At 38.6% G+C, this 24,911-nt stretch overlaps 2 protein-coding genes across 3 annotated transcripts; one reads left to right on the forward strand and one right to left on the reverse strand.

Annotated features, from left to right (window-relative positions):
- Positions 1–306: 306 nt before the first annotated feature.
- LOC311086984 (erythroferrone) lies at positions 307–15,232 on the forward strand. The gene is made up of 8 exons (XM_084120246.1): positions 307–1,590; positions 2,687–2,803; positions 3,037–3,151; positions 4,304–4,431; positions 4,690–4,801; positions 13,821–13,911; positions 14,033–14,111; positions 14,770–15,232. The coding sequence occupies exons 1-8, from the start codon at positions 1,444–1,446 to the stop codon at positions 14,866–14,868; spliced, it is 888 nt and encodes a 295-aa protein (XP_083976372.1). The 5' UTR covers positions 307–1,443; the 3' UTR covers positions 14,869–15,232.
- Positions 15,233–17,224: 1,992 nt separating this feature from the next.
- On the reverse strand, positions 17,225–24,280 carry LOC311086568 (dual specificity protein phosphatase 18). 2 transcript variants are annotated; one of them, XM_084119514.1, is made up of 2 exons: positions 24,204–24,280; positions 17,225–18,079 (listed from the first exon to the last, which is right to left on the reverse strand). In XM_084119514.1, exon 2 carries the CDS (start codon positions 18,069–18,071, stop codon positions 17,505–17,507), a length of 567 nt encoding a protein of 188 aa, XP_083975640.1. In that variant the 5' UTR covers positions 18,072–18,079; positions 24,204–24,280; the 3' UTR covers positions 17,225–17,504. The 2 variants fall into 2 exon arrangements, with proteins under 2 accessions (XP_083975640.1, XP_083975639.1); XM_084119513.1 differs by lacking the exon at positions 24,204–24,280 and adding an exon at positions 22,580–22,665.
- Between the last annotated feature and the right edge of the window lie 631 nt (positions 24,281–24,911).

The raw sequence follows: 24,911 nt of genomic DNA on the forward strand, positions 1-24,911 counted from the left end.
GGAAAAAGCAAGAGCAGAAGACTGATAAAAAGAGAGGTGTGGTGGTTTGCTACAAGAAAGTGTGCAACTTTCATCTCAACTGTCATCATTTTTCCCAGTACATTTTTGCATATCTGCTGTGCACATTTCTGCCACACCCAAAGGTCTCTCACTGCTTGCAAATTTAGGATAGAAACTAAATTAACACTATCTTTGTCATATTTCTGACATTTTAAATTTGTTAGATTTCCATCACTGGAAATCATCTCAGAGCATCTCTGACCACTGTATCAACCCATAAAAGAGGCACTAGGACCCTGCAGCTGAGGATGTCGGAGAGAGAAAGGGCTGGCAGAGACACACGAATGAGCTAAACACAAGACAAACGAAAGAAGGGACCAAGGAACTCAGTGTAGGAGACAGAGAGAGATCAGATAAATTGAGAGTTCAGATAAATAGCATGGAGGCTGAAGAGAGACAAAGTTGACAGGTCAAGATCCAGCGACAGATATCAGGAGGAGTTGACAAACTAGAAGAGGAGGAGGAGGAGTCTGGACTGAGAGGAAGCTAAAAAGAGAGGAGCGCGAAAAGGAGCCCTTCAAAACAGAAAAATCCTTTCTGAGAGGGCCACTGACATAGATGTGGAATAAACTGGAGCCTGGCAAAGGGGACCTTGACCGGCAAAAAAAGAAAAAAAACTATCATCACTGAAGCAGTTACTGAAAATATAAACAGACGGAACTGTGCAAAGGCACCAGGGAAAAGCAGAAGACAATCAAACACTATTAAAACAGAGAGAAGAAGTGGAGATACCACCCACAGAGAGAGACTGAGTGTACCACACACACAGGGTTTATCACAGGTAATCACACCGCAACTCAGCAACAGACACTAACAATCAACAAATACATTCACATAACCACACACATGTATTTATGGAATACACACCTACACACAGTGGGTGACTATAACACATACGCTGAACATCCATAACTCAAGCTCAGACAGTTTAGACTATAACCAGGAGGCACGGAGGATCTTGGCTGTCACAGGGGACAGACTGACTGTGAATGGGTAGAAGAGTAGTGAGGCCCTATGGACAACTCTCATGGATCTCTGAACTCTCCGTGCTGAGGACAATCAAAACATGAACTAATCTGAGGACGGATTTTCTTCTCCATCTCAAAAAACCACTCCGGAAATGAAAGCAGAACATTGGTAGATCACAGACCAAATCATCAAGTGCCACTATCAGCTAAAGGACTCTTTTCAAAGCGTGTTCACTTTGAAGAACCAGCACTCTAATTTCTCACCTCCACTTTTTGGATATCCTTGTTTTCTAAGGGCCGATTCCATTGTGTTACCCTCAGGACTTCTGGTCACCTCTCTGGTTTGGAATGGAAATTGTGCATTGAGATACTAAGAAGGGGTTGAGTGAGTTAGACGTGAGTTAGACACTGCAGGATGAAGCTCAGGCGTGGGACGAGAGGGGCAAGAGGGGCACTGCTGGCCTTTCTGCTGAGTTTACTGCTGACCGCCTGCACCACACAAGAGAGTGAGGAGAGTCTGGAGCTCCAGGAGGAGAACAACACAGTCAGCACTGAGAGCCCTGTAAGTCAAATGCCATACACACACCTGCTGTACACCTGTCAAGGCTTACACAATGACACTGTGAAATCTCGTGAATCAAATCTTTTTTACTTTATGGGTGTGAAAAGGGAATATTTATTTATTTAAAAAAAAAAAAAAAAAAAAAACTTTATACAAACTCAGTGTAAACTTGTGTTTACAAACTTGTGTTTTGTATGATCATAAAAAGATTCAACAACTGAGACATAAACTGAACAAATTTCACAAATATATGAGCTTGAAAAATGAAGCAGTCACCAGCTGCTTTAATACTACTGTGCATCTCATCCTTATGGACTGCACCAAATTTGCACCAGTTCTTGCATATGGTTACATGTGGTTTGGCACTGCAAAGACGTTCAGATCCGTTATCCTTCCTGTCTCCCATTTGCACTGGCCTCTTAGGCCTCTTACATTACGGACATTGCAGTTTACTGCTCTGTTCACATCTGCAGTCCTCATGTCTGCTGCAGCAGGACTATGGCATGTTCACACAGGTGATCAGGAACTCTGGCCATCTTTCTCCTGGTGCTTCCCAGAGTCTCTTTAGTGTCCTAAGTTATTGTAACTGTGACCTTAATTGTCTACCACCTGTAAACTGTTAGTGTCTTAAGGACTGTTCCACAGGTGCATGTGTAATAATTGTTTGTTGTTCACTGAACAAGCATGAAAAACATTATTTAAACCGTTTCCAATAATGATCCTGTAAAGCTCACTTTGTTTTTACAAAATATAGTATCCTGAAACAGGAATGTTTCTTTTTAGCTGCTATATATATATATGTGTGTGTGTGTGTGTGTGTGTGTGTGTGTGTGTGTATATATATATATATATATGCGCACGCACGCACACACACACACACACACACACAAAATGAAATGAAATGGAAAGTATATTTGTAATGATAGGATATATCTATAATGATCTAATGATAGGATATATGTAGAATGATCTAATGATAGGATATATGTAGAATGATCATAAAAACTGATCCCTTTCTACAGGAAGAGTTTGCATATTTGCTCTATTGAAAGTTTGCTTACATAGTTTAAAGCCCTGAGATGCTTAACTTTTACAGGAGACTGTATACTCCGACATAACCATCGTGAGCCCCCACAGGACATGGAAAGTCTTTAGGGACAACTCCAACAAGGGTGGAAATAAGAAACCAAAAGGAAATAAAAAACTCTCCAAGGTAATCTCTGCTACTTACACACCATGTGAATATTATTAATACAGTGCATTGATATATTGAACAAAGGCTTTATAAAGTCTAGTGCATCTGTATGAACACAGATTTAGCACAGCACACACAAATAAACCTAATGAGGCCTTTGTAATAACATGTCTACTATGAGAATGTGTCTAATCCTTCACCCCTTCAGATGGATTTCTCTGATTATGCAATGTAACTTTCTACATGTCTAGCATGGCCTTCCAGGTCCACCAGGCCCTCCTGGTCCCCAGGGGCCTCCTGGTCCTCCAGGCCCCCTACTGCCTCATCATGCAGAGTTGATACAGGACTTCCAAGTCAAACTGAAAGGTATACTGGGATTTTTGGCCCATTCACACACCATTACCAATTGTACCATACAAAACAGAAAATAAATCTCATGATACATCCATCTGGCAGACCTGAGCAAGATCTAAAACTTGTTAAGATTCCATTTGATAAGTGGATTCAGATCACCAGCTTCTCAGGAGAAAGTGTCAGATAAGAGAGACAATGTACAGAGAGGTGGGTCTCCAGGACCAGGATTGACAACCACTGTTCATAGTGTTCATAAACACTATTGTGACTTTGTAGGTTGTAGGTTGCCCTTTGGTCTACACCGTGCACCATCTAAAGATTCAGTGCACTTGTGTAATAGTTTTTTCAGAGTGATGGATTCAAACTACACAAAGACTCCAGATGCAGGTGCACAAATTAGTTCTACTGGTATTAAGTATTAAGTTTTGACATCAACACCTTTCAGAGAGTTTGTTAAACATTGGAATATGTCGGTTTTAGTGGTCTTTAACAGCTGTATGTGTTTTGTTTTGGCTAGATCACTTTCAGCATTGCTTGATGTTTGGGATGTGTGTTGTCATGCTCATTTGTTGGGGCGGCTGCAAGTCTGTTTGTGGGCTGGCCTGATCTCTTAATAGGTGTAATTTTCCAGGACGTGGATTTGACTTGGCCTGGCCAAAGAATTCCACGGATTCCAGATTTTGTGTGTGTGTGTGTGTGTGCATGTGTGTGTGGAATGATTGTTGGAGCATTGCCAGGAAAGCAGACACAGGTCTGTTTGTGCTCTGGTGCAGTGAGCTGCAGGCTGTTCTGACAGCAATATAAAACATAAAGGCTCTTATTCACACAGAAAAGTGCAGTGGCGCCGCACGCTTATACATTCTAGCATTCTCATTCCCTCACACTTCCATCCACTCTGTCTGCTCATACACACACTCAAACACTCCAAATATTTACATCTTCTATTCACCGTGAGATTGTTTAATGAATTTTTTTGCAGCCAAGTGTCGGTCAAAGACAATCTCAACCATTTTCCACTGGCTGTATTTCAGTGTTTCTGTGTCTGAGAGAGTGCCTAGTCTACTGGGTTATACCTTGTCCTGTGTTAAACAATGCAGTCAGATGGGAATTAATTGTGCTTTTGACAAAGGAACATTATAATCCTGCTATTATCTTTCAACTCAGAGATGGTAGGAACTCACTGTTTGCTCTGCGATCAACCTCCTCGTGTGGCCACGGCTTTCCGTTGCCGACTGCACCACAACCTGCTGGTCCACCGTCGCAGTCTGCAGGAGCTCCAGCCCTTCAACACTGTGAGTGTTTATTTATTAACACTACTCCATTTATTAACCATGATATAGCATATCCCAGAGCTGAGAAATTAAATTTAATCTCTTAATTAGGCTTTCCTTTGCCTGAAGTAGCCCTAAATTCTAGATATTGGTTTAGCAGCAATGTTAGCGTTGGCTGATGGTGAAACAGACTGGTAAAGCAGTGGAGAAGGGTTGGCAAAGGAAGAGATCGGCAAAGGCATATTCAATATTCCATTTCTGTGTGTTTTCCTCAAACAGCCCTCAAATACAGAGCAGTTCCATCAGAGAGGACAGGGCTTTAACGCCAGCAGTGGCCGGTACACGGCTCCAGTGTCTGGGTTCTATCAGCTCACAGCTAGTCTGCTACTCGGTACGTATTTCTTAAATCTCCCCAATATTCAGATATGTTATCAACCAGTATGGTTAAACTATGGTTAAACTTCATGCTCCTGAACTTGAAAATATGGTAACAGCCTTATTTTATATTAAAACATTGTGCTCGGCACATTGTGTTTTTGAGAGAAAATCGACATCACCAGCTCTAAAACTTAAAGTCCTAAAACAGAGATTGCATCTACATTTCTGTATACTAAGTGCTTTCTTTATATTGTCAGATTGTGACTTTTTTTACCTTTAGACTAGCTTTTCATGGGCAGTTTCTTCAAAACTTCAAAAGGACTCCCACTGTACTTATTTACATGAAATGTATTTGTACCCTATCCAACAGAGATGGGCAACTCCGGTCCTGGAGGGCCACTGTCCTGCAGAGTTTAGCTCCATCTCTAGTCTAACACACCTGAAAAATCTAACCAAAGTCTTCAAGGATTACTTGAAAATTACAGGCAGGTGTGTTTGATTTGGCATGGAGCTGAACATTGCCCTTCAGGTTCAGAGTTGTCCATCCCTGCCCTAAAGGGTATATATTAATACTTTAAAGCTGCCATATAGTCTCTCTATTGCCATCTGTGGTTGAAACATAAAATTGTGTGTTACAAACAAAGATTCATAGTGCAGATTTAGGTGTAGGGGAGGTGCAGTAGGTGTACTTTTGAGGGAACTGCCCCAGTGACAAGCTGTTGTACCCCTAAAGGTATGTTTCCCAGCCTTGAACACTGGCTTGCAGTTGTTTTTTAATCTGATGGCTCCCCAGCTCTCGTGGCCTTATGGGATAGTGTCCACGGGTTGCACATTGGTGTCCATGGACACAGTATGTCATACAGCAGGGGTTCTTATCTCTGGAGTTTAGCTCCAACCCTGTTCAAACTGACTACCCTGTAGCTTTCTAGTAATCTTGAAGACCTTGATTAGCTTGTTTAATTAGGGTTTGAGCTAAACTCTGCAGGAAAGTGGATCTTTATTAAGTAGTACTAAATCATGAATATATTGTGTTTTTAGGCATCCAACTCATTTGACACATTGTTTCTTTGCATATGTAGCAGTATGCAAGGAATACATGTAACTGTAAGCTAAACAATATGCATTGGCAGGTAATTAAGTTGTTCCATTTAGCAAGGGCGTAGGTTTGATTTTGAAATCAAATGTTTGTCACCATGGTCACTAATTGATTAGGTTCCTCAATTCAGGTGTGTCTAGTTAGTTTCTCCATCTGTTTGCTCTGTATTTAAGCCCTCTATTTCAGTTAGTTCCTTGTTTTGAATTGTTAATGTCTTTGAGTAATGTGGTTGTGTTTCTCCTCGGTCTTCTCCTGTTTATTATTCAATTAAAAGACTATTTTGTTTAATTCCTCGTTGTGCGCTTTATTATCAGCCACATACCGTGACAGAACACAAGACCCAGACAAAGACTGAGGTATGGACTTGCCAGCAGTCCAACTAGAACTTCCTTCTGTCTTGAACAACAAGGAATAACCCTTAAGGACAATACAAGGAATTTGGCGTGCCTGACGTAGTTTCCCGACGCTTATTAAAGGTATTTTACCTAGCCAGCCTTACTGCGCAGACGAGGGCACGCCTGCCCATTGATGGTGCTCGGGGGACCTTTGCAGACTTCATGGAGTGGGTGCTAGCCACCTGTGGATCTCGTGTCCTGAGTCCATCCCAGTGAGTGAAATTCCCGAGCCTGTTCCAGTGTGTGAAATTCCCGAATCTGTTCCAGTGAGAGAAATTCTTGAGTTCGTCCAAGTGAAACAAATTCCAGAGTCCGTTTCATTGAGAGAAGTTCCCGAGTCCATTCCAGTGAGAGTTGTTCCCGAGTCCATTCCAGTTAGAGAAGATCCTAAGCCTGTTGCAGTGAGTGAAATTCCACTGTCCTTTCCAGTGAGTGAAATTCCAGAGCCTGCCCTTCCTGTCTGCCCTGCTGGGATTGAAGAGGTGGTCCTTTCCATTTATGTTGCTGCTGTTATGTGTGTTTGGGCCACATACACATCCACTCCAGCCCCTGACCAGAGTCCAGTGATGGCTCCAGCCCCTGACCAGATTCCAGCGATGGCTAGGCCAGGCAAGGTCATGGAGGCCGATCCTCCCTGGCTTCCTGAACTATCAGCACCTCCCTTGCTTCCTGTATTGCCAGTAACGCCCAGGAGGCTTTCTGTCCCGCCTAAGCCAACTCAGTTCATCTTCCTTTCCCTACCGGTTTGTCACCATGGTCATTATCAGCCACATACTGTGACAACATCCCCGGAAGCTGAGGATTCAGGAAATTAATACGACAATGTATTCAGGTTTTAAGTCTATATTGACCTTAACAGTATGTTAATTAATGAATTCTGTAATGTTACAGGTAACTAATAATGACAAGGAGGCGGTTTAACCAAGACTTACCTTTACTCTGTTCATAGTGCAATGCAATAGTTAATGCCAATGTGTCTACTGTCTTGTTCCTTGCTATTTGAAGGAGCTAAACACATGTCTACATCTGTCATTAACAGAAATGAACTGTTGGCATATTTGGTTCACATCAACATTGTCCAGTTTGTCCTGATGGACATGGCACACAGCAATACTGTTAAGTCTCACTTGTGCCATTCTTGTTCTGGGCCATGTTTTCAGTCTCCTAAGAGCACTGAAACTTCTTTCAGCCTCAGCTGATGAGATTAGGATGACTAAAATCAGCCTGACAAGGGTTTCAACTTGATCAAACGGGACAAGATCAAGCCTTCAACAGACCAAGCCCCACCCCTGAACATTACCCTCACAGAAACCTGTGCAAAACACTAGATTTAATTAGAAATATGATTTGGCAGATTTGTAAGCCTTTTAAACTAGTGAACACACATAAAATAGCCGGTTGTCACAATCTTTCACTATAAGTGCCCCTCAAAAAGAAGTGTGTACACACACAAGCATTTAGGTTTGCCACTTCGGAGTTGGTTTCGGAGGAGCTTTGCCGCTTCACACAACCAAATGTAGCAACGGCCTCTCACAAGTTAGAAAGAAAAAACAAAGCCAATCGGATTAGCGATGTAGGTTCGGGAGGCGGGACTCAGATCTATTAACCGTTTGTGTACCAGGAATTGCGCATTTTTCACAGAACGGCTGGTTAAATAAAGGTTAAATAAAATAAGTAATACATAAAAACAACGACACAATCGGACAACAGGGGTTATATATAAATTAAATTTATATATATACATTTTTTTATCAAAATTATTGCTAGGGACAAATCAGTGGTCACTGGATATTGGTAGGGACACGTCCCTGGCATCCCTATTAAATTCTACGCCCCTGCCATTTAGGCCAAGTCCTGAAGGCATTGCAAGTATATCAAGTACTGCAATCAAAAAGTATAGCAAGCACATCAAGCACAGCAGGTACTGTAAGCAAAGCAGCACAGCAGCATATCAAGCACAGCAGCATATCAAGCACAGCAGCACATCAAGCACAGCAGCACAGCAAGTACTGTAAACACCACAAGCATTGTAAGCACAGCAAATACATCAAGCAAAAAGTACAGCAAGTACTGTAAGCACAGCAGCTAAGTAAGCACAACAGCACAGCAAGCATTTAGGCACATATGAGAACAAACACAGTGACAGTTGACTTCAGAAAGTTATTTCTCGGGAACTGTAGCAAATGTCAAAAATCTGTTCAGTCATTTCTGTGTGGCTCGGTCCAAGACCATCTGAGCCAATTTCCGTAAGAATTGGCAAAATTTGAATGAGAGGTAGCGAAAAAACGGAATACTGTACTTTTAAAAATGGCCACTAGTGTAATGGGCAGAGTCTTAATGTAAGATGTTGAATGTGATCAGCATGAAGAGAGGAATCAGGTGTACTAAGTTTCATTTTTCTAGATTAAATGGTTTAAAAGTTATAACCATTAGAATAGTTAATTTTTTAACTGGTGGTGTTGCTATAGAGTTGGTCCTAGAGACCCATAAATTGGTCAAATTACTTTTAATTACCATCACTACAAGTGTGCCAAATTTCATCATTTACTCATGTTCCATTGATAGGGCTGCCATAGACACCCCATACGGAAGAAAAATAATAATATTGATGATGATGAAGAAAACTAACAAATATAGCTGCAAGCAGCGATACGGGGCAAGCCACTGAAAGGGCTATAGCACAATGCAGAGCCAGAAGAGCAAAAACAGCAGAAATCATCTCGTCACTCATCTCGTTGTGCCACTTGGCAGACATGCATTTACACAGCTGCTGAAATTCAATAGTTTCAAGAGAGAATCAAGTCAAAATTAAAAATAATCCAAAATTGGTCAGATTACTACTTTTTCATAATTTTCCTACTTGTGGTTCATAGTGGCTGCCATTGACTACCATTCTGGAAGAAGAAGAACTATGAATTTGTACATAAAAGCACTGCATGTTGTATGTGACAGCTTCAGATGAGATCATTCTTGGGCACAATGCCTGGAACAGATGCAACTTCTGCATCTTTTCCTGCCACAGTACCTCATGTGGTCTGGGCACGTGTTACACTGAGTTGCGAACCCACGATGCGAAGCATTCGTGATCCGTGGTGTAACACGTTGAGCTAATCACTCATGCATGTTCACCAGCCTGCTGAGGAGAGGTTTCAGTGTGAGAATGAGTTCACAAAAAAGTTCCATAACATATTAACCAGATTAGCATGCTAATGTAGCTTATGGTTAACCTGATAGCTGAAGACCCACATTAGAAAGAATGGCAACTGGTTAGCATACTAAACAATTAGCGTGCTAAGCTAACTAGCATAAGACAACAAACACAGACTAGGTCAACTTCAGAGAGGAATATCTCGAGAACGGTGGCACCTATCAAACACCTTTCCAGTCATTTCTGTGCGGCTTGGTCCAAAGAACATCTGAGCAAGTTTTGGGCAAAATTGAGGAAGATTTGAAGGCGGAGCAGCGAAAAAACGTTTTTTTTGCATTTACTTCAATATGGCGGACAGTCACATTGTTGGAAAATGACAAATGAGATATCATCAGAATTGGCATAAACCAAGGAACATAATGACATAAAGCAATCAAATTTCAAACAATGTTTTCAAAAGTTATAGACGTTTTTGCAAAAAAAAAAAACGTATATCTTTGGAACACTAGATGGCGCTCTGTTCAAACTTATCATGTACCTTCAAGACATGCTGTTGATGATCCATACCAATTTTTTTAAAGATATGATAAACAGTTTAAAACAGGGGTCTGCAACCTTTTTTCATTTGAGAGCTGCTTTTTAAAAATGAAAGTGGCCGAGAGCTACTCATGTAATACAATACTTAAATATCTTAAATGATGTCTCATAACTCTCATATTAACAACTATCCAAACTGTTTTAGACCTAAAATAGTTTTGTAGGCCTATATATGTCACCCTTAAATGTCAGAGGAAAGAACAGAATCAGAGATAAAAAAAATTATAGAAAATTGTACTTTGCATATTATACTGTAAAAACACATAATTATAGTTGATTTTATAGTGCATGATAACTAGAGATGAAATGGCATGAAAATTTCATTTCATGATTATAGTGACCAAAATTATCACGGTTATCACAGAATCCTGTTCAAAAAGTACTAAAACTATACAATAAAATCATTTCACCAAGTTTTATGTCGAAAACCAGCAAATAACAAATAAACTTAGCATCAATATGCACTTTTTGTTTACATAAACATTAAAATAATAACATTAAAAATGATGGCCAGATTTTAAAGGAGTGTCTTGCAACATGTTATATACTAACATGTACAAGTTCAAATAAAGTTTTGACAAAAAAGTTTTTATAAAAAGATAAACCTTGCATATTTCAGCCTTTAAATCAGTTTTATAAAAAGAATGACTCCAAAAATTACTGACATTTACAATGCACGTCATTAGCTTATCTTTTATTATTAATAGTAAAATTCGGTCCGATTTTCCCGTGGCGTCTGTCGTTGCTATGCAACCATGCACTGCGCTCTCCACAATGACAAAAGTTTTAATAGCTAATGGATTTCCACCACCGAAAAACGCTTGCTGTAGCTCTGCTACAAGATTTATTTACGGAGAAGAAAAAAAACACCCGTAGTGTTTGGGTGCACTCCCATCCTTCATGTTGACTCGCTGCGCCTGGAAAAAATGAGCGCGTACGCTTCAATTATTTGAAATAACGAACTTGACGCGATATGTGAACGGCCCTTGGCGAGCTACCTCCAATCAAGCCACAAGCTACTGGTAGCTCGTGAGCGACGTGTTGGAGACCCCTGGTTTAAAAGATATTGTAATTTATAACAAAATTCAAAATGGCGGACACGTGGTACATCCAAACTGTTCAAAAGTTATTGGCCAAAATAGCCATTTTCCAGATCTCATGACCTGTAGGTGGCGCCGATCTCGAATTTGGCATGGACCCTCAGATCATGGTTCAGATGAAGCGTACCAATTTTCGTTTCAATTGATCAAACATTGGCCGGGATACAGCCTCTGAACCAATTTTGGGTCGACCTCATTAAGTTTGCGACACCATAACTTTTGAACAAAGATGAATAAAAAAAATCTGTTCAGTCCTTTCTGTGCGTCTCAGTCCCAAAGATCATCTGAGGCAATTTTCGTAAGAATTGAACAAAATTTGCATGAGGAGTAGCAAAAAAACTGAAAACTGTCCTTTTCAAAATGGCCACTACTGTTATGGGTGGAGTCTTAATGTAAGATATTGATTGTGATCATCATAATGAGTGGAATCAGGTGTACTAAGTTTAATTTTTTCTAGATCAAAGGGTTCAAATGTTATAACCATTTCAACAGCGGCGGTTTCTTCATTAGGGCGATCGGGCAACGCACCACCAAAGTGTGAAAGGGACTTTTTCAATCACAATCTCATAGGGGTGTAACGATACCCTAATTTCACGACTCGATACATATCACGATACTGAACTCACAATACGATATTATTGCGATACTCCAAGACATATAATAAAAGGTTAAGAAAAAATTTACTGTTGATTAAATGCTAAATTTGATATAACATTGTGGGTGTAAATGAACAGGCTTGGACAATGGTGACACCAGAATAAATGTATTCATGATTCTGAACCTGAAAATACAGAATTATTTTAGACGAATATGCTTGCACTCTGTCACTAGCTAGATATATTTTAAATAATGTATGCCACTTTTTACTGGTAACATAAGACTTATAACATAAGCATTATCAGGACCCACTAATATTCCCCCATTATTATACATTATATTCAACGTAATATAGTTGTAAATAGTTTAATGTAGTACTGACTCTGAAAAATTTATTTTTTTCTCACAGGGTAATTGTCACTATCCACGATACATATTGTTGCATGTTTGTATTGCGATATATTGTGACACGATATATTGTTACACCCCTACAATCTCATTTAACCACAGAGTTAGCTAGCAGTCACTCACTGTTGTTCTGCCTCTGGATATAGTCCAATCAGCGCCAAGTCACGTTCTGTGGAGTACCGCCTCTTTTTGGGCGATTTCACTATGGCCGAAAATCGCCCAGAGTGTTCCCATAGACTTACATTCAAAGATTTTTTTTTTTCGAACTGCAGGCACTGCAATGCATTCTCTATGGGTTCCGGGAGGGCTCGCACTAACGTGCTTTCGTCATCATACGTAAACAACTTCACTTGTGCAGCGATTGGTGGAAACAAATATACCTCTAATAATATTTAGCCATAAGCTGAAGTGACATCCAATAATTTCCTCAGTGCATAACTTACATTTCACGGACATATTCCCCATCTGTAAATGTTAGAAAGTCAATATTTCCAGTTTGCTGTCATGAGTGGGCGAGCTTTCTGCAAGCTAAACTTCCGTGAACGAGCGCCGCCGCGTGCATGCGCGCCGAACAGACGGAGCGCAATAGAATAGGAGCGCAATTATTCTGACTAAAATATACATTAGCACTAAATTATAAATATATTTAGCTAAAATATTTGTTGTTGTTGGTGAACATAAATGTGCTAAAGAATTTCAAACCTACATGTGTATTTTTATGATATTAGCTTTGTTTTGTTTTTTTTTTGTTTTTTTTTTGTTTATTAAATTTAACTACTTCTTTAAAAAGCATTATTTTGTTTTTAGATTGTAATGTTGCAATGTTAGAATGTAATGTGATTTGACCCCTTTTTTGGATAGACTGCAGATAGACAGCAAGGTTACACTATGTTTGTTTTTATAACCTTCAATATGAACATTGTTTGTAGGACAATATTGATCAGGATATTAAATTTATTTTTTTTTAAATTAAATACAGTTTTTTTTTTTATTCAAATAGAAAAATAATAATTAAATACTCAGATTATACCATACATCGCCATTTAGCCCAAAAATTCAGATTTATTTGCCAATTGGCTATTTCCCAACCCTACCGGCTTAAGTTTGAGCTAAACTTTAGGCTAATGATAGCTACATTATTATCACTGTTAAATTGTTATTTAACAATTAGCCTACATTCAGTCCTGGATTAATAATTCAGTTTGTTGCACCCCCCCCAAAAAAAATTTTAGCACCAGCCGCCACTGCATTTCAATATTGAATTTTTGAACTGGTGGTGGCACTATAGAGTTTGTCCTAGAGACTCCAAAATTGGTACAATTACTACTCATTACCATCACTACAAGTGTGCCTAATTTCATCCTATGTTCCATTGATAGGGCTGCCATTGACTCCCATTCGGGAAAAATAATAATTAGAAAACTACCAGATACAATATGGGCTATGGGCTTGGCCCCTAAAGATAAGCTTCATAGCATAATTCTGCAAGCTGAAGCACATGCAATGACTTATTCCTGATTGCATCATGCTGTCTCTTAGAGAGTGTGTGGTAAATGTGGCCCTTCCAACAGTCTGTCCCTTAGATAAAGCTCAGTGGAACAGGGGTGGGGTGCCTGTACTACTGAGAATGGAGTTTGCCTGTCACAATCCCTCAAACTTTGCATCATGTATCTGTGTTTGTGTTTTCTTAGAATCCAATGAGTCTCAGAAGAAGCCTAATGCCAGGCAGAGAGACAGTGTCAAGACCTCCATATGCATAGAGTCTCTTTGTCAGAGTAATGTGTGAGTAGTAATGGTCCATGATCATGAATAGCACTGACCGTTTGAACTGTTATTAGAACACCACACATTTAGTCAAGCAAATGAATCCCAAACCATGATTAATGTGTTTATAATGATGCAGGTCTCTCGAGACTGTGACTGGAGTGAGCGCCACAGGAGGAGTATTCAGCATTCTCCTGACCGGTACTCTTTACCTACAGGTACGACTGACTGACAAGCTTAACACAAATCATAAAAAGCATATTTAACTGAACAAGAACTATACAGATTACTGGAATCCTTTGTGCCAATAATGCTTAAAGAAATCAAAGGCCTGGGAAAATTTCCATATTTGGTATCATAATGAAGAAAAAGGCATTATTAAAGAATACAATTTGAAGTAGTTTGGAGTCTTTTATTATTATTTCTTAGAGGAAAAAAAAATGTAGTCATGTAAGTGCAGTTAGCATACCGAAGAAGAAAAAATCATAGGAAGGATCCCTACAGACCCTCATGACTGTGAGTCCAGGTCAATAAGACTTTTCAAAATATCTTAATTTGAAGTTTTTATGACCATGTTAGGCAAAGTTAATTCAGCTTGTGAAATGTCATGTGGCACAACCACCCAAAACCTAATGATTTATAAATTCATACCTTCTTACCTTGAAAAATACATTTAAAATCTTTGTAGGAAAATAGGTTATTACTTTAAACTTGACGGTTAAACCACATGACAATGTCATTACATATACACTCTTCTTGAAAATGGTGAACCAACCATAGCTACAAAGAGCACATATCTAATAACTTTTCTTCTTCTTCATGGACCATAAAATAAACATAAAGCTTCATTAGTGTATATCATTTCTTTTTTCCCAGGCTGGAGAGTATGTGTCTATTCTCATTGACAATGGGACAGGCTCAGCCCTCACAATTCTTCAAGACAGTCTGTTTTCTGGCATCCTTTTTGGAATATGAGGACACCAACAAAGCACAAACCAATAAAAAACAGGTTTCACTGTCCTGACAAAATACACATCTTTATTAGATGAGGTATTCAATTATAATAATAAGAATAATTACATAATGAGCATCTAAAAGAGACTCTGTGTATAAGGATCTTTACCATTGTTGCAAATAGCAGCAGGGTTGCACAGCTGCATTTCTTTCCAAAATAATAGCAACTCTAAACTGTTCATAGAGGTGTATGTATTTTTTTCATGTGGTATGTTTATGCATTCCATTCCTAATAGGGTTGAAGTTTTATTTATTTGCATTTGCTTTTTGAAACAATATTGATATTTGTGTATATTTGCAATAAATACTTCTATAACTGCTTAAACCATCTCTGGGAATTTATTTCAGCGAATACAGTGATTTAATTAATCAAAGAGTCCTTGTTACTGAGAAAGTGTTTCAACATGCATTTTAAGCTGAATAAACCATTTTCATGTTTTGCAATTTCTAACTGAACTTTTTGGAAAACAGAAACATTTTCGTATAAATATTATTATTCAGCTGAAGTCAGTTCAATGTTGATTCAGTTCTGTTCTCTTCAATCTTGAGAAAACCCTAATACCAGCAGCAACTTATTTAGGTCTCGTTTCCACAGCATTTTAGCAATAAAAATAAAGCTTCATTTATTACACAATTAACATACAACTCTTAGTATTATGTGAATTTCATTGTGCATGAAACACAAACACTACATTCAGCGATGATGAATGTAGGCGATATGTTCCAGTAGTGGATGGGGATGAGGTCATCATAATGGAAGAGTGGCGCCTGGTGTTTGGCACTGTGCCCTCTCTCTCTCTCTCTCTCTCTCTCTCTCTCTCTCTCTCTCTCTCTCTACTACACACAGACATACGCACGCGCACGCACACACACCATCCAAATGAATGTTCTGCTGTACCTTCCAGGGAAACATCTAACATATCATTTGTGGTCAGACTGCAATACCTTACAAGGACGGATTGCTGTCAAATAATGTGCCGAAAGATAAATGAGTGTGTGGTAATGACATGCTTATTTATCCCATGATGGGTTCACTGAAAGCAGTGACTCATTAACAAAGAGACAAAGAAACACACGGGCCGGTTCACACAAACACTTCACTTTTTCCCAAAACATAGTTGGCCAACTTGTTTCCTGTTAATTGCACAAGATGGCAGGCTTTTAGCCAAAACTAAATTACATTTATTTTTCAGGATAAATAAGTGCCTTTTTTTTATCCAAGACATTTCGACTCTCCCCCCTCTCCACGCTGTCTTTCTCAGCTTTCAACACATTCACCCCCACCCCCTCTCCCCCTTCCCCAAAGAAGCATGCCTTCTCTCCCCTCATTCAGCACCAACACAACATTGCCAAAAGCACTAAACACACATGATTAAAAGAGAGATTGTGAGGGATCAACCTGTATTATAAAGGTGACGAATGATAACCTGAGACTTTTTTTGACTTTTTTTGACTTTTTCCAAAACTGAAATGCTCACCTTGTGTCATAAGGCCAATTTAAAAATAAACTATAGAGATTTAAAATAATAATAATAATAAATTTATAAATATCTATCAGGGGTTTGATGGAATGCCAAAACTTGTGAAATAATAAATACATACATACATACATACATAAATAAATAAACAAAGTACTGTAAAAAACAAACATAAATGTGCATTTATACTTTTGTTCTCTTATTTATGCATAGTTGTATTTTTTTTTTTTTTACACAATTTATTTATTTAGACATTTATTTCCACATTTATTTAGGAATGTATGTATTTATGTCTATATTTATTTATTTATTTCAAAATCTATTTATTTTCACATTTATTTATTTCTACATTTCTTTGTCCATATGGTAATGAGGGAGGCGAGTTTTACTTCAGACAGAGCAACCGAGCTCTGGAAAAGGGCAAAGCTTTTGAGGCTTTGATTTATTTCTTTGTATATTTATATATTTGTTTGTGTGTACTGTGTATGTGTGTATATATATATACATATATACATATACACAGTAGTCAACATTTGAAGTGGATCAAAATGTCTTTAAAACTTTTTAAAACTTTCAAACAAGACTTTGTCAAGCAAATATTACAATTACATATTCAGTTCATTTTAATTGCACTTTTAAAATTTAAAAAAGTTTTAAAAATGTTTAAGCTGCAGAGTCTTAACATCATGCACATCATACTGTAGAAATTCAAGCAAACTTAGCTTTAGATTAATTGAGATAAAGATGTTCAGAGCAGACCTCCCATTCATTAGCCCTGAGCCCATGTGAGTCTGATGCTCCAACAGTGTCCTCTGTTGGTTAAATAATGCAACATACTACAACATTTCAACATTTATTCCCGGAATTCCAACCAGGCCACATCAAAAACGAACAAACAAAAGTTAAATGCATTAGAAACCAGGAGGAAATGGCTATTAAGACTCTTAAAATCAAATGCTGGCAGAAAAACAAAACAGTCAAGCTGAAGTACTGATATGGTCTGTTTCACTGCATAAGGTCCTGTCCATCCATAGTGATACTTTGGCTACTGCCCTTACAATATGAAAATGGGACATTTAAACTCCACTTTTGGCAAAAAGATCATTTTGCTATTGTTGATTAAAGTGCCAAAGAGGTGAATCTTCTAAGCCGTCTCTGCCTCGGTGATGGAGGACACTGTCTCATGCTGTTCTTGGAAGGTAGTTTTGGTGTTTTGGGCATTGGCACTGGATCCAGTGGTTCTTCTACTTTCACAGTATTCTTACCATAGAGTTTCTTCTCATAGTTCAGAAGTTGGGTCCAGAATCCCGTGTTGAGGCGGATGCAGGGTCTGCTGTCTTTAACCCAGTTGTGTGCCTGTCTCAGAGTCACTCCTCTGTACTTCATGAGGTAGGCCATTATTAGAGCCGGTGAGCGACTCATGCCTGCGGCGCAGTGCACTAGCGTTCCTCCATCTCTGTTGTTGTGGATTCGAGCTGAAACGTGCTCAAAATGATCCCCCAGACGGGCATTTGGGTGGTCGGACACTGCAACACGTATGCACTCCACACCGGGGTACATGGGGCAGGTGTGGGACAGGGTCACGTTCACAATGAGTGTAATGCCTTTGCGAGTCATTAGTGCCTGATTCATAGGAGCATCAGCCCCGCTCAGGAAGAGGGTCGGCGTTATCTGTGATAGTGACATGATACTGGCTGCATGGAAAGAAAGAATATTAGTTTTTTAAATAAAAATAATAAACAACCAACAACAAGACAGTTAAAAAACAGTTTGGGCATTAAGCTATTCTTGTAATGCTTTATTATTATTATTCTTTTGAGTCAATATAGTAGGCTATTTATACATTTCTCGAGGTCCACTTTCCTGCAGAGCTTATGCTGCATTCACACTGTAAGACTTGAGAAATTAGAAAATGCGGGGGCCATCTGGTTGAGGAACGACCACTCCCCGAGAAGACAAAGGACGTTTCTGGAAATGAACATTTGAACTCTCTCTTGAGAAACTAGCATCCCCATGCAAGACGAAATCATGATGTTCAACAAATAAAAAAACAATAGTACAAATGAACAAATGATAAAGCTTGGGTTGCTGAATATTCAATCCCTTACTTCAAAAGCACTTATTGTTAATGATATGATTACAGACTATAACCTAGATGTGCTGTGTTTGACAGAAACCTGGCTTAAAACCAAACGATTACTTTAAATCCAGTTAAAGTGAGCCCACCCCCCAAGATTACGGTTATAAACATGAACCTCATCTGAAAGGCAAAGGGGGAGGTGTTGCTGTAATTTATAGTAATATTTTCAGAAATACTAAGAAATCTAGTTTCAAATATAATTCTTTTGAAGTGTTGGTGCTTAATGTAACAATATCTAGTGTAAATTAAATGTGATGATGATTGTGCTGGCTACTGTATACAGGCCACCAGGGCACCATAAAGATTTTATCAAAGAATTTGCGGACTTTCTATCAGAATTAATATTGACTGCAGATAAAGTACTAATTGTTGGTGATTTTAATATACACATCGATAATGAAAAAGATGCATTGGGATTGGCATTTAAAGACATTCTGAACTCTATTGGAGTTAGACAACACGTGTCAGAGCCTACTCATTGTCGTAATCATACTCTAGATCTAATATTATCACATGGAATCAATGTTGATGCCGTTGAAATTCTGCAGCAGAGCGAAGACATCTCAGATCATTATGTAAACTTAATTTAGCCAAGGCTGCAAAGCCGACTCTGTTACAAATATGTTAGATCTATCACTTCTGCCACTAAAGATTGCTTTATCAATAATCTTCCTCATCAGTTTCATCATCTCAGCATCCCAGATACCTTAGAAGAGCTCGATATTTCGACAGAAACTTTTAACTCTCTCTTTTCCAGCACTTTAGACACAGTTGCTCCTTTGCGCTTAAAGAAGATTAAAGAAAATAGTCCAACGCCGTGGTACAACGAGCACACCCGGGCCCTTAAGAGAGCAGCCAGAAAAATGGAGCGCAACTGGAAGAAAACAAAACTAGAGGTATTTCGCATTTCATGGAAAGAGCACGATTGCATACAGAGAAGCCTTAAAAGCTGCTTGATCTTCTTATTTTTCAACCCTATTAGAAGAAAATAAACAAAACCCAAGGTATTTATTTGAAACAGTGGCTAAACTAACGAAAAATAAAGCTTCAAGCCCAGACATTTCCAAGCAGCACAGCAGTAATGACTTTATGAACTTCTTCACTTATAAGATTGATAATATCAGGGACAAAATTATAACTATGCAACCGTCTACTACAGTATCGCATCAGGCAGAGCATTGTAGTCTCCCTGAGGAAAAATTTGATTCATTTATTGCTATAGGAAAGGAAGAATTATCTAAACTCTTTAAATCATCTAAATCGACAACATGTATGTTAGACCCTATACTGACTAAGCTACTGAAAGAGATGCTTCTAGAGGTCATAGATCCTCTTCTTAAAATCATTAATTAATCTTTGTCATTAGGATACGTACCAAAAACTTTTAAGCTGGCCATGATTAAATCGCTTGTTAAAAAAACGCAACTTGATCCTACAGAATTAGTCGATTACAGGCCGATCTCAAATCTACACTTTCTGTCAAAGATACTAGAAAAGGCAGTATCTTCACAACTATGTTCCTTTTCAGAAAGAAATGATATCTGCAAGGATTTTCAATCAGGATTTAGACCGTACCATAGTACTGAGACTGCTCTCATTAGAGTCACAAATTATCTGCTCTTATCATCCGATCGTGGTTGTGTCTCTCTATTAGTGTTACTCAATCTTAGTGCTGCATTTGACACTATCGACCACAACATTCTTTTAAATAGACTCGAAAATTATGTTGGCATTAGTGGAATTGCATTAGCATGGTTTAAATCATACTTATCTGACCGTTATCAGTTTGTAGCAGTAAATGAAGAGATGTCTCATCGATCACAAGTTCAGTATGGTGTACCACAAGGCTCAGTACTAGGACCGTTGCTGTTCACTCTGTACATGCTACCATTAGGAGATATCATTAGGAAACATGGAATTAGTTTTCACTGTTATGCTGATGATACGCAGCTCTATATTTCTTCACACCCTGATGAAACTTACCAATTCACAAAATTAATGGAATGCATAGCTGATATAAAAAACTGGATGACTAGCAATTTCCTACTACTTAATTCTGAAAAAACAGAGATTCTAATTATTGGACAAAAAAACTTCCTCACGTAATAACCTAGAATACTGTCTAACACTTGATGGCTGCTCTGTCAAGTCCTCGTCATCGGTTAGAAACCTGATACCAATCTTTCATTTGAAAGTCACGTCTAGTATCTGTAAAACCGCATTTTTTCATCTTAAAAAGATATCTAAATTACGTCATATGCTCTCAATGAAAAATGCAGAACAATTAGTTCATGCGTTCATGACATCAAGGTTTATTATTATAGATTATTGTAATGCTATTATGGGTGGTTGCCCTGCACGCTTAATAAACAAACTACAGCTGGTCCAAAACGCAGCAGCTCGAGTTCTTACCAGAACCAGGAAGTCTGACCATATTAGCCTGGTTCTGTCAACACTGCATTGACTCCCTATTAAACATCATATAAACTTTAAAATATTGCTGATTACAAAGCACTAAATGGTTTAGCTCCCCAGTACTTGAGCGAGCTCTTAACGCATTATAGTCCTTCACGTCTATTGCGATCTCTCTGTTTATCCGAGGTTTACCGCAGTCCGCCAGATCCAGGGCGTATCCAGATCTGATGAAGGACCTGCACCTGGACACGACAACAACGCAGTCCTGAAGTGTCAACTAGTCTCTCCCCTGTGAAGGCCTCCTTCCCTTCTCTTTACCTCAGTACAGATAAAATGTTGTCAGGATAATTCTGGTTCACGTGGCTATGCAGACGCGACAAAAAATGCAGACTATGCAGAAAATGCAGACTATGCGTGGCTATGCAGACGCGACAAAAAAGAGTATTATAATTTTTTAAGGCCAGACAAGTAGTTTATTGAGGGTTGATTTGTAAAGAAGGACTACACGCCTGTGCACATATATATTCAAACGCGCATACCTTTGGACTAAACATGTAATGCGCATGTGCGACTTCTGTGGGTTTGCGTTTTTGAGGTTTGCGCAGAGATAACGGATAATCGTTTGCACCTTCAAACCTATTTCAGGGGAGTGCGTTCTCGAGACACCAGGCACCAGACACCCATTTTGTGCGGAAGGGTGTTATAGGGTTTTCCTGTTAGAACGGTGTTGTGTAAGCGGCACCTAAGTTAATAACTAATGATCTTCGCAACGGAAGTGAATCAATCAATCAAAACTAACTTTAGCTGGACAATAACTTTAACCTAGAGCTGTTGTAAAGCCTTAACAATCTGTTACAGTAATTTCCTATTATCACTGTAAAGCTGCTTAGAAACAATCCATTTTGTTAAAAGTGCTATAGAAATGAAGGTGACTTGACTTTGGAGATATCTTGCTTACAGAGGAGGGTGTGTCTTCTAGGCAAATGGCATCCTGCCCTCAAAAGGTGTAAACTCTGAATGCAAATTCCCATTCCCATGTATTTTTCTAATGTCAGGTAGCCTATGCATCTTTTATCTTTATTCCAGAGCATTTGATGTTTTGTATTTATTATCTTTAAATTGATTATGTAATTGGCATGATACATTTAACTGACTAATAATAAATTGTTACATTTGGATTTATTCTGATTTACTCTGAAATGATTAACTTTAAGTAGATTACGTTGTATGATATCCATTGTTACCGCAAATCTGGGTCAGATTAGTGACGGACTAGAGTCCAGCATAGGGCACACCAAGTGCGATTTTAGAGTCCCGGCTAATATTTGGCACTAATTCAAGTGTACTTTTAAGTATATTTTAAGTATAAAATTTCCGTTTAGGACAGCAAAATGCTGCTCGACCAACCTAAATAGGGTGAGTAATGTTACTTTAGTTAAGTGTATGTGGGAAACCATGGCATGACCAAACCAAAGCTACTACCAGAGAAGTAATATTGGTCGGCTTGTATCTGTAGTGTTGGTCATGACCTCTGTCTAAAGAAAATGTTACTTTAATTCAAGTGTATACAACCAAGGGGGCTATACAAAATATCTTAGAGTAAGCGTGAATACGACCGTCTAAGATACTAGCCAATTACCTCTGTTTAGTGACCCAAAACTGATGAGTTCGTGATCGTGGGCCCACATAATATGAACGGCCGGTGTGAGGACCCTCTGCGACATTGGCACCCGAATGAACGAGGATAATAAGAGTAAAGAGTTAAATAGAATAATCAAAAATGCTGCTAAACTATTATATAAATGACCAGTAACTAATTGGCATTCTAACCTAAATTCGAGGTTGTGATAAAATGGAGTTAGATAAAAGTTTCATTGGAATTAAATGACTTTGCCACACGGAAAAGATGCAGTAAACAGTAAACATGCCACAGTAAACATGCAGTAAACCTTCAGAAAACTGTCAGAAACTGTCGTTGGACCGATTGGGCCGGCCTTACAACACCATGTCGTAATCACCACGTGACGTTCTTACCAAGTTGTAATTATGAGCTCTATGAAGATGTGAATGCTTTTTACAAGTTGGAATCTCGTAATTATGCTAATTACGGCATGGCGTAAACGCGCCTTTAGCTCCAACCCTAATCAAACACATCTGAAAAAGCTAATCAAGGGCTGTGTCAGAAATCGCCCCCTAGGGCATTATTTGAGGGGACAGCCATTTGTAGTGGTGTCCGAAACCATAGTGAACGTTATGATGGAAAAGTGGCTATGGACTTAACTGACACGCGGCGCACGTGGCAGTCATTGTAAGTTCACAAGACCGTAAGTGCATATAAAGTGTGCCATTTGGGACAGGGCCCAACTCAACAGCTAAAGAATACCCATAATGCACTGTGAGAGTTGTGCCAAATTAATTCCTGAGTCTCGCCAGAAGATGACGCCCGCAGCTGAATCATCCATCCGTTCATTTCCCAAACCGCTGGTCCAATGTGGGTACGGCGTAATATCATACTTTTCAATTGATTATTAAATTGTTTAATTAAGGTTTATACATGCTAGTTTCCAGAGTTCAAGATCAAATGAGTCAAATCAGCAAGCACAAACTATGCAAAAGTGGCAGCCGTCCAACAGCACACTCAATGTCCGAATTCACTCACTTGGACTATATTAGAGTAATGTAGGGAATAGTGAATGAGGATAGGGGGCGATTCTCGAAGTTACAGACAGCTGAGTGAGATCAAGGTTAGAGCTGAACTCTGCAGGAAAGTGGACCTTGAGAGACCGATTTGAGAAGCCCTCTTATAAATAGTTGACAGCAGCTTCAGTTGTTCTCAAAAAATCACAAATATATATACAGGTCAATGAACATATAACATTCATAGCAGCAAAAACGATAAACTGCAGAGGAATATGTCAAAAACAAAAACCCACAAATCAGCAAAAGCCCAAACTGCAGAGATATTACAATAGTCCTGTTTTAAATATGAGACATACAAGACAACACTAAAAAAGGCATTTTCCTACCAGCTGCTGGCTACAAAACAACAGTCATGTGCAATAAGCTAAAAACAGACACGTGAGTGTTTCAAATGAACTTTCCACTGCCATGTGGAACATGCACATAAGCCACATGCATACAGTCTATGAATACACTGTCAGGACACTATTTGTTGACATTTCTACTTATATTATTCAAGTATATTTAAAATAGCATCAATCTGTGTTTATTTATTGTGCCCAGTGTTTTAAGGCTAAACTGACCTGGTCCCTTGGTGTGTGTCTCTCTCTCTCACACTTGTGCTGGACACTAGAGTGCAGGGATATCCCCCATTGACACGTTCAAACCCTAAAAAGGCTTTGAAGACAACTGGCCAATGAAGAGAGAGATTAATTTTAACCTCCCTCTGCATCCTTCGCTTCTTGTCTTCATGACAGACTGCCTGTCTGTTTATGAAACCAAACAAATAATTCAAACTTGGACTTTTATTAACTGATGTCAAGGTTTGGAAATGTAGAACAAGAAGACTTGTGTATACTTAAATTCAAACTTGAATGCAATTCAGTCATTTTTAGATAGACAGATCAAACGCTGAACACGTAACAGAAATATAAATGAAGCAAAATCAAAAATGAAAACATTTTTTCTTATTTGTAGCACTTTCTTTTGCTGACAGTTCATCAACAGTAAGAACCATAACAAAATGAAGACAATTAAAAAGAACACATCAATATACTAAATGTTTGTATTTGTTTATTATATATTAAATTCAATATTTAACTATTTTTTTTATTCATGCTACAGAACATGAACAATACAATGAGAAATATTCATCCGAAAGTTAAATAAATAAATAATAAAATATAATAAAACAGTGCAATAACAAAATCTAAAAATAAATAAAAGGAAAAGCGTGCCACTTTATGCAACATCATACCGCTTACATGTTATATAGGCTCTAATTGTCTTTT

The sequence above is a fragment of the Abramis brama genome (genome assembly GCF_963993115.1).
Source record: "Abramis brama genome assembly, chromosome: 7".
NCBI classification, from domain to species: Eukaryota; Metazoa; Chordata; class Actinopteri; order Cypriniformes; family Leuciscidae; genus Abramis; species Abramis brama.

Coding starts and splice junctions, on each gene's coding strand:
- LOC311086984 (XM_084120246.1), top strand. CDS start 1,444: ATGAAGCTCAGGCGTGGGACGAGAGGGGCAAGAGGGGCACTGCTGGCC. Junction 1,591..2,686: donor CAGTCAGCACTGAGAGCCCT/GTAAGTCAAATG, acceptor TAACTTTTACAG/GAGACTGTATACTCCGACAT. Junction 3,152..4,303: donor CTTCCAAGTCAAACTGAAAG/GTATACTGGGAT, acceptor CTTTCAACTCAG/AGATGGTAGGAACTCACTGT.
- LOC311086568 (XM_084119513.1), bottom strand. CDS start 22,664: ATGTCGCAGAGGGTCCTCACACCGGCCGTTCATATTATGTGGGCCCAC. Junction 18,080..22,579: donor TTTTGGGTCACTAAACAGAG/GTAATTGGCTAG, acceptor CTTTCCATGCAG/CCAGTATCATGTCACTATCA.